This window comes from Ceratotherium simum, chromosome 6 (assembly GCF_057802395.1).
Source record: "Ceratotherium simum simum isolate JZ-2026a chromosome 6, ASM5780239v1, whole genome shotgun sequence".
Classification (NCBI taxonomy): Eukaryota; Metazoa; Chordata; class Mammalia; order Perissodactyla; family Rhinocerotidae; genus Ceratotherium; species Ceratotherium simum.
In genome coordinates this window covers 71,397,947-71,413,218 of record NC_141905.1, presented here as the reverse complement: position 1 = coordinate 71,413,218, position 15,272 = coordinate 71,397,947, and the positions used below count along the sequence as shown (strand labels likewise).

The 15,272-nt window shown below is 39.7% G+C and overlaps 1 protein-coding gene across 8 annotated transcripts in view; it reads right to left on the bottom strand.

Moving 5' to 3' along the window:
- Positions 1–15,224, bottom strand: part of VTI1A (vesicle transport through interaction with t-SNAREs 1A) — a 351,973-nt gene extending 336,749 nt beyond the window's left edge. For 3 of the 8 annotated variants that reach the window (XM_014785741.2, XM_087432590.1, XM_087432591.1), the window contains exons 1-2: positions 14,750–15,223; positions 3,649–3,707 (exon numbers count right to left, since the gene is read on the bottom strand). In XM_014785741.2, the coding sequence (XP_014641227.2) occupies positions 3,649–3,707; positions 14,750–14,843 (153 nt within the window). In that variant the 5' untranslated portion in view covers positions 14,844–15,223. Of the gene's footprint in view, positions 1–3,648; positions 3,708–14,749 lie in introns of all 8 variants that reach the window. The other 5 variants (XM_014785740.2, XM_087432592.1, XM_014785742.2 and 2 more) reach the window with 3 other exon arrangements.
- Positions 15,225–15,272: the final 48 nt, after the last annotated feature.

Here is a 15,272-nt window from a genome sequence, read left to right as displayed (position 1 = left end):
ACCTCCAGCCTAACTCCTTATACTTTATAACCACATTGATATGGAGTTAAATGGATACAGTGACATGCTAAATTACACAAAGCTCACTGAAATCATGGCAAGGGTGCTTTTTAACAACCTGTCATTATATAACACTTTGGCTATAACACATGAGCATTTAATGGGAGGCAATACAGAAATATTATGATGGTTAAGAACATGGACTTTCAAATCACATGCCTGCATTCACATCGTAGGCTCCACTACTTACTAGGCATTCAAACTTGGACAAGTTTCTAAACTTCTCCAGGCCTTATTTCATTTCTAAAATTAGTATATCTTTTGGAGGGCAGCTGTGAAGATTAAATGAGGTAATTCCTACAATGTGCTTACAACAGTGTCTTTTACTTGGTAATGGCAAGATTAATGTTAACTATAGCAGTGAGGATTACTGATGGTGAAGAAGAGATACAGCAAGCATGATTCAGGTATCAGAGGTAGCCTATTTATACCTGGTATTAAAAAAAAAAAAAACCAATAACAACAAGAAATTGGCTCAAGCCATGTCTGATAAACTCACATCCCAAAATGTTGCCACACATTTGGCCTTTCAAAGCATTGTAATAAGTTATTTCCATGAACACTGTAAGCTTCTCACTAATGAAATTCTTACTTGTCCCGTGTAAGAGACTGAATAACTATAGTAGAACACAGATAAACCAGAAGACCATGTTTCAACTTACAGGCCTCAATTTTTATAAAGAAAACAAAACCAGTTTTAATTAGCCTTGATTTAAGCAGTGACCATTTAAATTACTGACATGTCTCAACATAAACGTGAAGCACCAATAAATTAAATAGTTACTTAGCAAGGCAATTATTTAAAGCACTTCTCTGAAATCATCATAAAGTACTTAGTTCTAACAAGGTAAACAGGATCCTCCAAACAAATAATTGCAGAAGCACATGTAAATAAAAATCCAAGAGTTCAGTACATATTTGTTTAAGGCATTTTACAAGGACAATTAAAACTAAATTAAAAGTAGCTAAGAAAGAAAAAAGGAAACACACAACAAGCACTTAATATGAAACCAGGAATAAGGCTAAAACACACTAGTTTCATGTTGTCACAACATTCACGTGGCCAGTGTAAAGTGGAAGACATGACAATTACAAGACATTCAGTGTCCAAGAGATTAATGCAAACAATCATTCAGCAGAAATACAACTAATCCTAATAAGTCAGATCAAAAAGAAGTTTTTCTCCCAAGGTCCTTATCAAAAGGACAGTATGCAATATAATGAACAGTGTCCCTAACAAGGATGTCATCAGAATTAAGCAAATCAGCTTTCTGATCATTTTAAACAAACAGAAACACATATCTTAGACAAAACTCTTTTGTTAGTAACAACTAAAGATAACTATAAGCTCCATGAGGGTATGACTATGTTTTATATTTCTTGTTGTAATAAAACTCTGGTTACCATGAGACCAGCTTTCTATCATCATCAAATAAATCAATGTCTCCAAAAGAAGGCAAACAAATAAATTAAAACACAGATTTTGATGGCAAAAAAACCTACTAATGAAAACTCAACAACATAAGAAGTCAACACAAGATTCAAAGAATTGACCATTTGTACTATTTATGGTAAGCCTGCCAACCAGAAGGAAGAAGCATCTATGGTATGCAAGAGGTCAGTTTTTTACATGAAGGCAGGAAGCATGAGAGAAGTAGTTGAATATAAAAAGAAAAGAAAGTAAGAAGAAAAGCATTTGAAAAAAAAAGAGGAAACTTTCTCTACTTTCATTGTAGAGACGGTGACAGCAGCCAGCAGAGATAAGTGGATCTTACAGGCTATAGAGAGCATCAGACATTCTGACAGCTAGAAAAGAACCAGCGACAGAGAAGACAGAGCAGCAGCTCTGCAACTCGATGCCTTAGCACTCATAGACATACAGGAAACGTCTGCTGGGCAACGGGGAACAACAGCCACCTATTTCTTCAGACACCCCAAAGCAGCAGTTCCCCACGTACGGTCCTGTTAATAAATGTTACTCAGTTAAATAAGCTTGGGAAATGCCCCATGCTCTAGTTGCCCCCTATAGTCCCTTCTTAGAGATTCATAATGCCTGTTAGCTTATTTAAGGGTCCAAGAAGGTCCTGTAGAAAAACAACAACCAAAAAAGACCCCAATCTCCAATTCTATTTAAGCTACAGTTTCCCAAACTTATTGGAACAGGGAACACCAGTTAACAGAAAAACACTTAGGGAAACTGTTCTAAGTATATCAGTAAGAAGTACTATCAAATAGATCCTTCAACATTTAGAAAAGCAACACACTCATTTAGGACCACAAGGTAGTAACAAGTTGAATCATACGTGCAATACTTGGCTTTAAAACCAAAAATTGGGACACAATGCTTTTTAATACTTTTTGCTCTTTCATTTGCAAATTTATTTATATCAAAAAGTAGTGGATGAGCTAGAGCTCTGGGTTTAGCATATCTAAATGCAAATCCTTACTCCATCACTTACTGGGTGTGGGACCTCAGGCAAATTAATTAATCTAAGCCTCAGTTTCCCCATCTACAAAATGGGGGTAGGAATAGTGTTGAGAATCACTCCTCCATGGGTCTCTCACACTCCTACATGCCTTGCTGGGCATGCCAAGAATTCAAGGCCTTGACCACTCTTTTGCTGGACCATTTCTCAGGGTTGTTTTTGCAGGGAGCAATCTTGAGGGAGGAAATAATGTGTCCCTCTGGGACAAAGAGCAGGCTTGTTTACAGGCTGCTATAAAGCAGTACATTTCCCAGGCTCCATGTTCCTCTCCTGTAAGATATTCCGCTGTACATGCAGGCATTCTTCTATGCAAACTTGCATCACCCCGTGAGAATTGGTGCTCAGGGAAATGGTGCAAGCATGCTGCAACTCTGGCAGCTGCTTTTGCTGAGTAATAAAAGTCCTTTGTCTCTGACCTAGGAATCTCATATCTTCTATCAGCATCCATGAAATTGTGGTAAGCTTTACTTGTCAGTGAGCAAGTAGGGGAAAATATCAGATCCTTAAGAGTTTTTGACAAATAGTACTTGTCTCACAGAGTTTTTGTGAAAAGTAAATATTATATGGTATGTAATATGTCTAACCCACTGTCTGGTACCCAGTATGCCTTTAACAAGCATTAGCTATTCATAGCTATTATGAAAAGTATTATGAAGGAATAAAAATTAGAGGTGGACATTTAATGAGTCAGTTTTATTAAGAAGAATAAAACCCCAAGAAGCTATTAAATTTTCTTCAATTTAAAAATTGATGAATTCAGGGCCGGCCCCATGGCTTAGCGGTTAAGTGCGTGCGCTCCACTGCTGGCGGCCCGGGTTCGGATCCCGGGTTCGCACCGACGCACCGCTTCTCTAGCCACGCTGAGACCGTGTCCCACATACAGCAACTAGAAGAATGTGCAACTATGACATACAACTATCTACTGGGACTTTGGGGGAAAAATAAATAAATAAAAAATTTAAAAAAATTGATGAATTCTGTATTATAAAATGCTAATCAGTAATTTTTCATATTTCTACAATGTATAAAACAGGCCAGAGGAAGGCATCAGCTTAAATGGCTCTGGTCGTGTGTTAAAATATATCACCAAGTCTGTACATACCAGTTCTTTTGCTTCTTCGAGCTGTTTCTCCACATTTGCAACCATCTGCTTCTTCTCATCTGGAGCAAACAATAACATCAAGGAATTACTAAGGATACAAATAACTTTAATATTTAAAAACTTCTATTTTTATATACCTTTTTTCTTTCTGATCAATCAGAGTAGAGAATTACCATATCAGGCAAACAACCGTATCATTCCTTGGTGGGGTAGGAACCACTTTAAGCCACTGACTCTAGGCTACCTGGAAATATGTAATACTGTGGAGTACCTAATTATTAAGAGATTCCATAACATTTTTAAGAGAAACCAAAAATTATTTTGTTCTTTAGAAGAGACTGTGTCAACAACAGCAAATTTAGTGGTGGTATGAGGAATCTGCAAAGTCATGACTTTAATAAATCAGGAATAACTGATTTATGAATATAAAAGTCATATACAAAAACTATTCCTAAAACTGGGCAAGATCTTAAAATCCTTTTAAAAAATGTACTTTCATTAAGAATTGGGTGTAATGGGGCCGGCCCCGTGGCTTAGCGGTTAAGTGCGTGCGCTCTGCTGCTGGCGGCCCGGGTTCAGATCCCGGGCTCGCACCGACGCACCGCTTCTCCGGCCATGCTGAGGCCGCGTCCCACATACATCAACTAGAAGGATGTGCAGCTATGACATACAACTATCTACTGGGGCTTTGGGGGGAAAATAAATACATAAAATCTTTAAAAAAAAAAAAAAGGATTGGGTGTAATGGAAGAAATATTTGAAGTCAGGACTACTGATTCTAAACCCAAAGCCACTACCTACTCGCTGGTTATGGGAGCCTGGACAAGAGTTTTTTCTGCAACTCAATCTGTACTCTCTAAAATGGAAATTTAAAATACCCACAGGATTCTTTTTAGCTCAAATAAGCTGATGTAAGTGAAATTACTTTTAAATTGTGAAGTGCCAAGTCTCTGTATGTGGTTTATGCCAACTCTACCACAATCAAGTAACAACCCAACTGTAATTCCCTTTTCTGGCAGAAACATGTCCCAGCAGATATTTGCAGAAAACTTTTCCCTACGCCCATTCCACATCAATCAGCCCATTTATTCAGAGACTGCACCTAAGTTTTGTGCTAACCAAATTTATCAAACATTTAGTTTTGTGTGCCTCGCACACTTCTCTTCTCAGGCAATAAGATAATAACTCTTTTGAGGCTCTCCTCTTTACCAAGCAGGTCAATGGGAGATGCTGTCTCCTTCTACGAACCTGTCTCTCCCATCACAGTGACCTGGCAGAGGATGGGCTTCTCATCCTAGCTCGGCCAATCCTAGCAACTCAATCCCTCTGGCCACATTGGTCTAGGGGGTGGGGGTGGGGTGGGCATATGACCCAAGCAGACCAATCAAAGTCCTGGAACAACAGGAAAGTCTTTTCCTCTCTCTTGGTAGAGTTATAAGAACATGAGTCTAGAAGCTGATCCATTCTTCTAGCTACGAGGAGCAAGTCAGCTTGCAGAGGTTAAGAATGAAGGCTACATTTAGAAAGAAACAAAGCTGAGAGATAGATAGATAGATAGATAGGTGATAGATAGATAGATAAAATAGATTAGATTAGATAGATTTAGTTAATTAGCTTCTGGTTCCAGATAACTCTAAAACACGTTTTGCTTGACTTTATCATGGTTTGGTTTCTTAAACCAACAAATTTCTTTGTCTTTAATGTTTAAAGTTGGGTTTCTGTGACATGGAACCTAATGATTAGGCTGACATATAACAGACTAGGAAAGTCATGAAGCTTGAAATGGGTACAACACCTCTTAGCTGACTAGCCCTTCAGAAGGTTAGTCAATACTAAGTGGGGAATCTTTAGTAGAAGTTATTATTTTACTAGAATAGTAATTAGGTTCTGCTAACCCAAACCTCTTCCCTTTGATCTGCTCAAACAAGAGTCACATAAGCTGTTTTGTGTGTACACTAAATATTTCTCCCTAAGGAAAATGCACATTTGGAATTAAAATTTAGCTTGATTTTCCCTCTTTGAAAAAGTTAAACTTACATATGGTCTGATTAAAAATTTAGTTTATGACCTCAAATTTACTTGCTTCTGGCACATGTCAATCTAACATCTTGACAAGTTATAGTAAAACCACATTGTATTTTTGTGATAGAGCAGAATATGAAATAGACAAGACCATCTTGGACCAAGAGTGAGATTATGTATTTACATATCAGAAGGAACGTGTTTTCTCTAAGATACTCAGTTGTTAGGAAAGTCCATGCCATGACCTCCAGGATTAACATGCACCAGTTTTTCTCATTAACAAAACAAAACAAAGATAGAAGCCTCCCTTGACCTGCATTCCCCTTCGTGCTCCTCTCTCTCCTTCCATGCACAGTCACTTTTCCCCTCCTCATCTCCCCATTTCCTCCCTGTAATCTCACTCCCGCCCCCACCATTCCACTGAAATGACTCTCACTAAGACTAATGACCTTTCCTCTGTCCTATTTTTACTTAATCTTGTGGCATCTGACACTCTGCTCCTCCCATCCTGTCACTTTCTCCTCTCAGGCTTCCATGATACCCTGATTTTGTGATTCTCCTAAACACTCACTTCTGTCTCAGGGTCCTCTGCTGGGCATCCTCTTTTTTAACCCATCCTTTAACTGTCGGTGTTCCTTGGAGTTCAGTCCTTGCTTTTCCTCTCATATGACTATTGTCTATGTTCCTGGGCAATTTCATCCACTCCCATTTTTTAACTATCATATTACATATTTATGATCTAAAATCTTTATCTCTAATCTTGATATATTTCCAGGACTCCAGACCTTTAATCCCAATGCTTGTGCCCATCTCCACTGTGACGACCTGGCAAACTGCTATCCAAAACTCTCTTCAGAAGTCACTACCTCTTTGAAGCCTTTCCTACCCCAACAAAAGAGTTAACCACTTTCTTTTACAGAAAACACCTAGAACTCTTACATAATCCTAATGATTTGTCTCTCACACTCACAGGTCTGATTTACCACCTAGCTTGGGGGCTCTGGGAAGACAGAAACTGTGTCTTAACTACCTTTATAGTTCTAAAATCTAGCACTGAGCCTAGAATATAATCAGTTCTTGAAAAATGATGGTAAATTGAATACAGACTGTGGGCTAGTGAAAGTATTTACAAAAGAAGCTATGCTACCAACCGCCTTCTATCTTTGTTTTGTTTTGTTAATGAGAAAAACTGGTGCATATTAACCCTGACTCCATGCCTGCCCCCTCGCCCATTTAATCTTTCTAAAATGTGGCTTTGATTGGATCATTAGATCCTAGTGGTCAAAGTCCTCCACAGTCCAGATCTAAGCAACCTCTCCAACTTTATTTCCAACTACTAGCTCTCCAGTACGTACTTCACACACCAACCAGACCCATCTTCATTACTATCCAAGCACATCTCTTTTTTTTCCTGCTCTAAGCCTTTGTTCAAACTACTAGGGTTCTTTGGTTGAATATAACAGAACTGATTCTGACTAACCTAAACCAAAAAAGAATAACATGGGGTGGCTTACAGAGTCAATGGAAAACATGAGCCCCCAGGCTCAGGGAGGACAGTACCCAGGGTGGCTCAGGGTACCAAGGGAACAGGAACTCCCTAATAGTCTCTGCAAAAGGAGAGCCTCGAGCAGCAATACTACGCTTTCTTCTTGGTTCACTCTGCTCAAATCTCAAATGCCCGGCAAATACTCTCGGAATGTCGTCACTTGGGTAATGTGTTCACTTCTTGACCTGGGCAGGACATGGCAGCCTGTCAGACTGGGTTTAGGTAGTTCCTCAATGGAAAACTGAGGCGCTGCTATCAGAAGATAGAATGGAGGATTCTCGAAACAACAGATGCCCACTGCACCCACTACTGCAACCTCTTATAATATATTCTTTCCCCGTTTTTGTCTACAAAATCCCACCTATCCTTCCAGGTGATCTCCTGGGACACGATCTTATCTCCTCTGAATTCCTAGACCTCTGTGCTCTGCTCTAGTGGCCCTGATGGTCATTAGAGATTTGTTTGTGTGGTATTCTCTTCAGCCTCATTTCCAGCTCCTTGAAGGCAGAGACTGCTCCTTGACACATCTTTGTCCTAACTCTGTATTTAGCACAGAAAGTTGTATATGGTAGGTGCTCACATCAGCTCCTTGACACATCTTTGTCCTAACTCTGTATTTAGCACAGAAAGTTGTATATGGCAGGTGCTCACTAAGTGCTTACTGAGTGAATGAATCAGTCTTAGCATTTAGCAATATAATATTACTCACAGAGAAACTGAGGAAAAGAAAAACTACATCAGTGAGGACTGGAGCAAGTCTTCCTACCTGGAATTGTTAAGTTGCCCTTTATGAAAGAAATAATTAAACTGGGATGAGAGAGGAGGGGTAATACAAGTAGGTCGTTTTCTCATAAAATCCATTTCATGATGGCACTGTCAGAAATAGTCGTGGAGCTGAGCCAATCTTTGATATTTTTAAGAGAAGAATTAAAACGGTGACAATTTAGGAGAAAAGTATGAGGAAGGAAGGAAAGAAGGAAGGACTAAATTAGATGACCTTGGAAATATCTACCAACATTAAGTTTTGGTACCCTTTTGACAGTATTCACATGCAATCCCCAAGAGAGCTTCATGCTGCCCACCCCAAATGGCATGCCCTTTACAGATCGCACATTCCTAGGATTCAGAACTCATAACAAACAGCTATCATTATCTTCCTGGGCTATGTGTTAAATATTATCACAGTCAATCTTCCAAACAACTCTTTGAAGTTACTAGTATTATCCCATTCTCGGGCAAGTAAACAGAGTGATTAAATAATTTCTCCAAAGTTAAACAGCTAATAAATAGCCGAGTTGGAATTCCAACCAGGTCTGTTGTCCAGAACTGAGCTCTTAACCTCTAATGTACTATATGAAATACACTATATAAACAAACTTCTTCACCTTTTTTTCCTCCGCATACAGGATTGATGAGTGCTGACTTATACATAAGTCTTTGCATAGTATGATGTTTTCTTGCCCACTCAATATTAACAGAAATGCTTAGTGCTGATATACACACAAATCTTTATAGAGTCTGATTCTTTCTCAATATTAACAGAAGTGCTTGGTTAGCCTTGCACACCTCCCATAAAGTACAGTGAAAGTGTTGGGGTTCACTTGATTTCAGGTACTAGAACCTGTCTTTGTGCAAGGTAGGTATTCTAAAATAAAACTAGCAGTAGAAATTATGTACTGGGAAACGTGAAGTGAAACCACTAATAGAGGAACTTTTTATGTTAAAGAATTTAAAAATGGATATGTTACTAATGCTACACTGTGTAGCATGGTATAGAATGGTCAATGTTAAAACAAAGCCATTGGGGCTGGCCCCGTGGCTTGGCGGTTAAGTGCGCGCGCTCCGCTACCAGAGGCCCGGGTTCGGATCCCGGGCGCGCACCGATGCACCGCTTGTCCGGCCATGCTGAGGCCACGTCCCACATACAGCAACTAGAAGGATGTGCAGCTATGACATACAACTATCTACTGGGGCTTTGGGGGAAAAATAAATAAATAAAATTATAAAAAAAAATAAATAAAAAAAATAAAACAAAGCCATTGATAATGGATTAGAGTTGGAATATCAGTATGAACTCATGTTTAGCTTACTATAGATACAAATGGTTACATACACAAATATTTATCAGTATGTATGTATATACATGAGTTAGTATATACACATTTATTTCCTTGCTCTGTCAGCTGAGAGGGCCTAGAAGCAATAATACCCCAGTAGCAAGGAGCACACCTAGTGTCCCGATCTTGGTTTCTTAGACCACTTTTCAATAAAAGGACACAGGACTCCTTGGAGAAATGGCTGATTCTAGGACTGGTGTAGGAAAAATACAGGATGATCCTGGAGTATCTTCTAATACCAGAAAGTAAGAAAGAGCTAAAAGGGAAAACAACAACAACAACAACACAATGATGGGGGTATATCAAAAGGATACAGAAGTCAACTGAAAGAGGTCCCAATGGTCAAAGCTGGATCAATCTGAGCAACAGAACGAAGTAGCACTGGAATATAACACAATTATAAAATAAATACCATGAGTCCATAGATATAAATGGCTAAATAAATAAGTGGAGAATAGACAAATCCCTCCTATACAGAAGAATTCCAAATAATTTACATGGATACTAAGCCTTCAAGGAGGTGGAGCATGACCCCCCAACCCCCACTCCTTAAGTGTGGGCTATGCATATGATTTCCTTCTGAAGAGTACAGAAAAGGAGGAGAAGAGTAACTTTACAGTGGAGAAACCTGACAAACGCCACCTCAGCCAGATGATCAGAGGTAACATTAGTAGTGATAAGTGAGGTTACAGTATGTAGTCTTGACATGATGTGATGAAAATGGTACTTTACCTCTGTGGTCTTCCTCCCAAAAACCTATAACCCCAGTCTGATCATGAGAAAAACGTCAGGTAAATCCCAATTAAGGAACATTCTATAAAACATCTAACCAGTACTCCTCTAAACTGGTTAGATGTTTTATAGAATCAAAAATAAAGAAAAGACTCAGAAACTGTCACAGCTAAGAGGAATCTAAGGAGTCATGACTACTAAATGTTTTGATGTTAAATCCTGGATTGGATTCTAGAATAGTAAAAGGACATGAGGTAAAAAACTAAGGAAATCTGAATAAAGTATGGACTTAGTTAATAATGATGTATCAATACAGGTTCACTAGCTGTAACAAATGTATCACATTAATATAAGATGTTAACAATAGAGGAAACTGGCATGAGGTATATACAGACTCTCTGTATTACCTTTGTGATTCTTCTGTAAATCTAAACCTGTTCTAAAATTAAAAGTTTACTTTAAAAAAAAAATCGATGAAGCTATTACTTAGGTTAACTAAATTGCTGAAGGGAGAGAGGATGCTTCTGGGATTAGAGGGTGGGTATGTATGCGTGTATATACGTAACTCAAGTCCTACCCACTCCACTTCAACTCACTCTGCACCTGAGTTCCTGAATTAGGACTGCAGCCATCCCTTCAACTCTAACTCTCTAGAACAGAAATGTAATGCATGCAAGTCACATATACACTTTAAAGTTTTCTAGTAGCCACATTTTAAAAAGAAACAAGTGAAATTAGTTTTAACACATTTTTTTAGTTTTAATAATATGTAACCTGGGCCGGCCCTGTGGCTTAGCGGTTAAGTGCGCACGCTCTGCTGCTGGTGGCCAGGGTTCGGATCCCGGTCGCGCACCGACGCACCACTTCCGCGGCCATGCTGAGGCCGCGTCCCACATACAGCAACTAGAAGGACATGCAACTAGGACATACAACTATCTACTGGGGCTTTGGGGGGGAAAAATATTTAACCTAATATGTTCAAAATATTATCTTTTCACTGTGGCAAAGCCACACTGCAAGTGCTCAATAGCTACACGTGGACGTGAACAGCTCCAGAGCCACATATATTTTAAGCGAACCACAGTATTCATAAATAAAAGCAGATGTCTGAATTCTCTCACTACAACTACCTTGCAAAGGCAAGAGAGAATCACCAAACAACGTTCATGGCTTCTTCCATACTTGGACCATACTATGTCTAGATGGCCTCCAAAAGCCTCCAGGGCTTGGCATAACTAATCATAGACCTGAGCAGTTCCTTCCAGAAAGAACACCCATCTTGCCCCACCACTTCCACTTCTCTCCTCTGCTTCCCTCCTTGATATCCTGAGTACAAAGTCCAATTCCAATTTCATATCCCAAAGTCCCTGATCACTCATCTCCCTTCAAACATAAGTGTTCATCAAGAAAGATTCACCTAACTCTAGTCTAGGCACAGAAAGGAAGCAAAATTGAGGTCCATGATTCCTTTAAGAGTTCAATTAATATTACAAAGTTGGAGGAGCTGGGTCCTGACTAACCCTACCAGCTGTTGTCTTCAGCAGCAGCAATAACATCACTAATGGCTAATTTATCATGCACTTTCTCTGGGAAAAAAATTTGCTAGTGTATTACATGCTTTATTTCATTTGATTTTTACAACATTTTAAGGTTGAAACTATTACCCCCTCACCCTCAATTCCATAGATGGAGGAAGCATGCTTAGAGAGGTGAAGGAATTTGCCCAAGATTTCACATCTAGTAAGTAGCAGAGCTAGGATTCTAAACAGATCTGATGCCAGGCGTGAAACTTAACCAATTTGCTATAATACTTTCTTGGTATTTCTGACTACAGCCACAAAGTGATAGGATTCACAAGAGACCATTTATCTCTCTGTGAATGGTGAGGTAAGCAACTAATTACAAAAGAACATTTTGTTTTAGATCCTTCAGGAAGCCCTCCTGATGTAATGGAACCTCTGCACCTGTGAAGTATCCTCCGACTTAGGATTCAAATCATCACGAGAGGAAAAGGAACTTGACAACTGGTACTAGTAATGGGTTCCACTCATCTATTTTCCTGACTTTACCACAGAACACTAACCACTAAAATCAAATTTCAAATACAGTGTCATAAGAGTATTGCCTAAGAAGGGACTGATCCATCTCATTAGTCCAATTACCAAAATTAATTAAGATTCAAACACTTTAGTCTAAGAGCAGAGTCTTTTTATTGTTTAAACATATCACAGAGTAATCAAATTTCTTTTTTAAAATAAAGTTTTAAAATATTCAATCTTTTCTACTCTCTTCGGAAGTAACAATCTAATACATTGTACATGCACAGCAGAGATTGAAGTGAATTGCAATCAATCCTACCCCCTCTACTTCAATTTAAATAAGTTAATAAGTTGTGCAGTGAACTGCTATGACTTAAAAGTTCGCTCCAATTTTTAACCTTCTTAACTCAATAAAATTACAGTTATCTCCACTGGGTCAACCACTAATGATGTCCAGAGAGAGAGATTACAATTACTTTTAATCAGACTGTTTTTGCCATGGTTGTACACATTAATTCGTTAGTCCACATAACATACAACTGAAATTCATAACTACATGGATATATTTTTCACCTTTTTATATTTATCAATTATAAACAGATTAAAAGGGAACAAGCACAAGTAATTATTAAGAGAGAAACCACTGCATGTTTAAGAATTACTATGTCAAGACAGTAAGCATTTTTCCAGTGCCAGCTATACAGTCTCCTTTCAACTGTAATGTAGCTGCTATGTTTGGGCCTTACATTATATGTACTTAAGGAGAGTCAAGACTTTATTTTTAAGGTACTTAATTCAAAGGTTTCCTTCTATGTGGTAAGAATGGTTACATTAAAATATAAAGGCAAGGAAAAAGCAATTGTAACAAAATTTGTTTTCTTGGAAATAGTTTTTACAACTTTGCACCCAGGGATGACTCTGTTACTTTATAAAACACCCTCAGACTACAAAAGCTATTAGCCCAAACAAAAAATGTTTCACTGTTAACACTATTACAATTAAAATTGAGCAAAAATCCAACTGAAACCATTAAGTCCTGATATTCTGAGGCTCTGGGACTCAAGTCAAAGGAAGTAGTCTCCAACAACAATGACAACAAAAATCAAGATGATCTTGGGCAGTGGAGAGAAGCAGAACTGAAGAGAAGAGGCGAGGTGATGTATCATGAAGTGATGAGGCCATCAGCCACTTTCTCCACAAAAATCTCTGAGGCAGCAGAGCTCGGTGGTATATGCTACCTTCGTCCTCTCCTCTTGTTCCCTCACTTGGACTCATAAACCTCCTTAAGACAAGATCCACCTCCTCCAGAACTAACTGGGACTTCAGGAGATGAGTGGGGCGTAAGTTCAGAGATCCTGGCTTCAAGCAAATATCCCTATTAATAGAAAATAGGTGGGGGGGGGAGAAAAACAAAGAAATAAAGGAAGAAAATTATTTATAAACACATAAGTTTTGGGGGAAGTAGGGAAAGGCAAAGAGGAATGACAACCTAGTTCAGGAGAAATTATTGCTGGCATCAAGGACTGACCAACAAGGTGGGAAAGAAGTTGCCCACCAGTTCACAGATCAATGAGCATCCTCTTTTCTACATGTTACACTCTAGAGCCAGGTAGGGCCAAGTCTAGCAGCCCCATGATGTTCCAATTTCCCTAACAAAACTAAGCCAAAAAGTAACAATCTTATCTGCAACTAACTACTTAAATTAAATCTGTATTTAGAGAAGGATAAATCCTCAAACGATGTCTTACAAACAAATATCACAAAATATCTTATTTATATTCATCTGTTTATTTACTTAAACATTTTTCTGTGCTCTAAGTAAATGCCAAGAGTAAGTCAATCCTACCTTCACATAGTTGGCAGTCTAGCATGGGACGTAAGCCGTGCTAAAATACAAAAATAAAAGCACTTCTAGATGGCAGTTGTGGAATTTTAAAAGTGAGAAAAACTGTACCAAGTTTTACATAAAATTGGCCTACAGATTGCCAAGAAGGATGAGAAATAATAAATGGGGTTGAGGGTATGAAAAATACTAATGATAATAGCAGCTAACACCAAGAAAGGGTTTTCCATGTGTTAAATCATTTAATCTTCACAACAACCCTATGAGAGACGTACAATTCTCCCCATTTTACCAAGAAGGAAAGTTGAAAGAGGTTAAGAAACTTGCCTAAGCGCCATAACTCCTAAGTGGCAGAGCTGGGATTTGAATCCAGACACCGTCGCTCTTAACCCTATTTTGCCGCATAAAATAATATTATTACTAATAAAACAACATTGCTGTATACTGCAGACCCATTCATTCTCTTTGAATACTCACATCTGTATATTTTACAAACGAAAACTGAGACGTAGAGAAACGTTCCCAAGGTTATACAGGTAACAAGGCGCTGGAGTCCGGATTCGAGCCCAGATGGCTCAGATTCCGAAGGCTCTTTTCACTCACTGCACCCCACAACCCAGCTTGGACTCTCCCTTTGGCCTCAACTAAGTAAGCTCCATCCCTCCGGAAGGGCTCCAGCACCGCCCCCGGGCTCCACTCCAGCCTCGCGCCTCAGAGACACTTGTTCAAGCGGCGTTCCACCGCCCCCGAGCCTCCGCTCTCTCCGGGCCACCCCGACACCCCCGGCCGGGGCAGGGCTCACCAGGAGGGAGTCGGGGGACCCTCGCAATCTTGCCGGTGATCTCGGCAGTGAGCACCGCGAAGTCCTGCTCGTAGCCTTCGAAGTCAGACGACATGGTGGCTCCAGAGTGATCGGCCCGGGCCGGAGCCTAGGTCGTGGCAGGGGCCAGGCGGGACAGGAGAACACCGTGGAGGGTCCCCGGGGGGCACCCTCGAGAGCAGAACGCAGAACCGGCGACAGCTCCCGGCCCGGCCGCTTCCTGGTTGTTCGTCACAATCTCGGTCCTCTGGAAATCGGGCTGCCGTGCGCTTTTTAATTTCCGCTCAGGCTTCACGATTAAGAAATTCGTTAAGAAAAAGCACTTCGATTAGGGCCCCAAAAAGCCTCCGAAAATATGCGTGTTCTCAGGGATCACTGGAAGCAATTTTTTGCTCCTCTAAGTTCTGGAAAGCGGCTCCGGCTCCTCAAGATACAAGTCACAGGAGCTTGCTTCCCGCGGGACGTTTGATGTGGAGAACTTCCCGGAAGTGGCTGTCACGGAGAT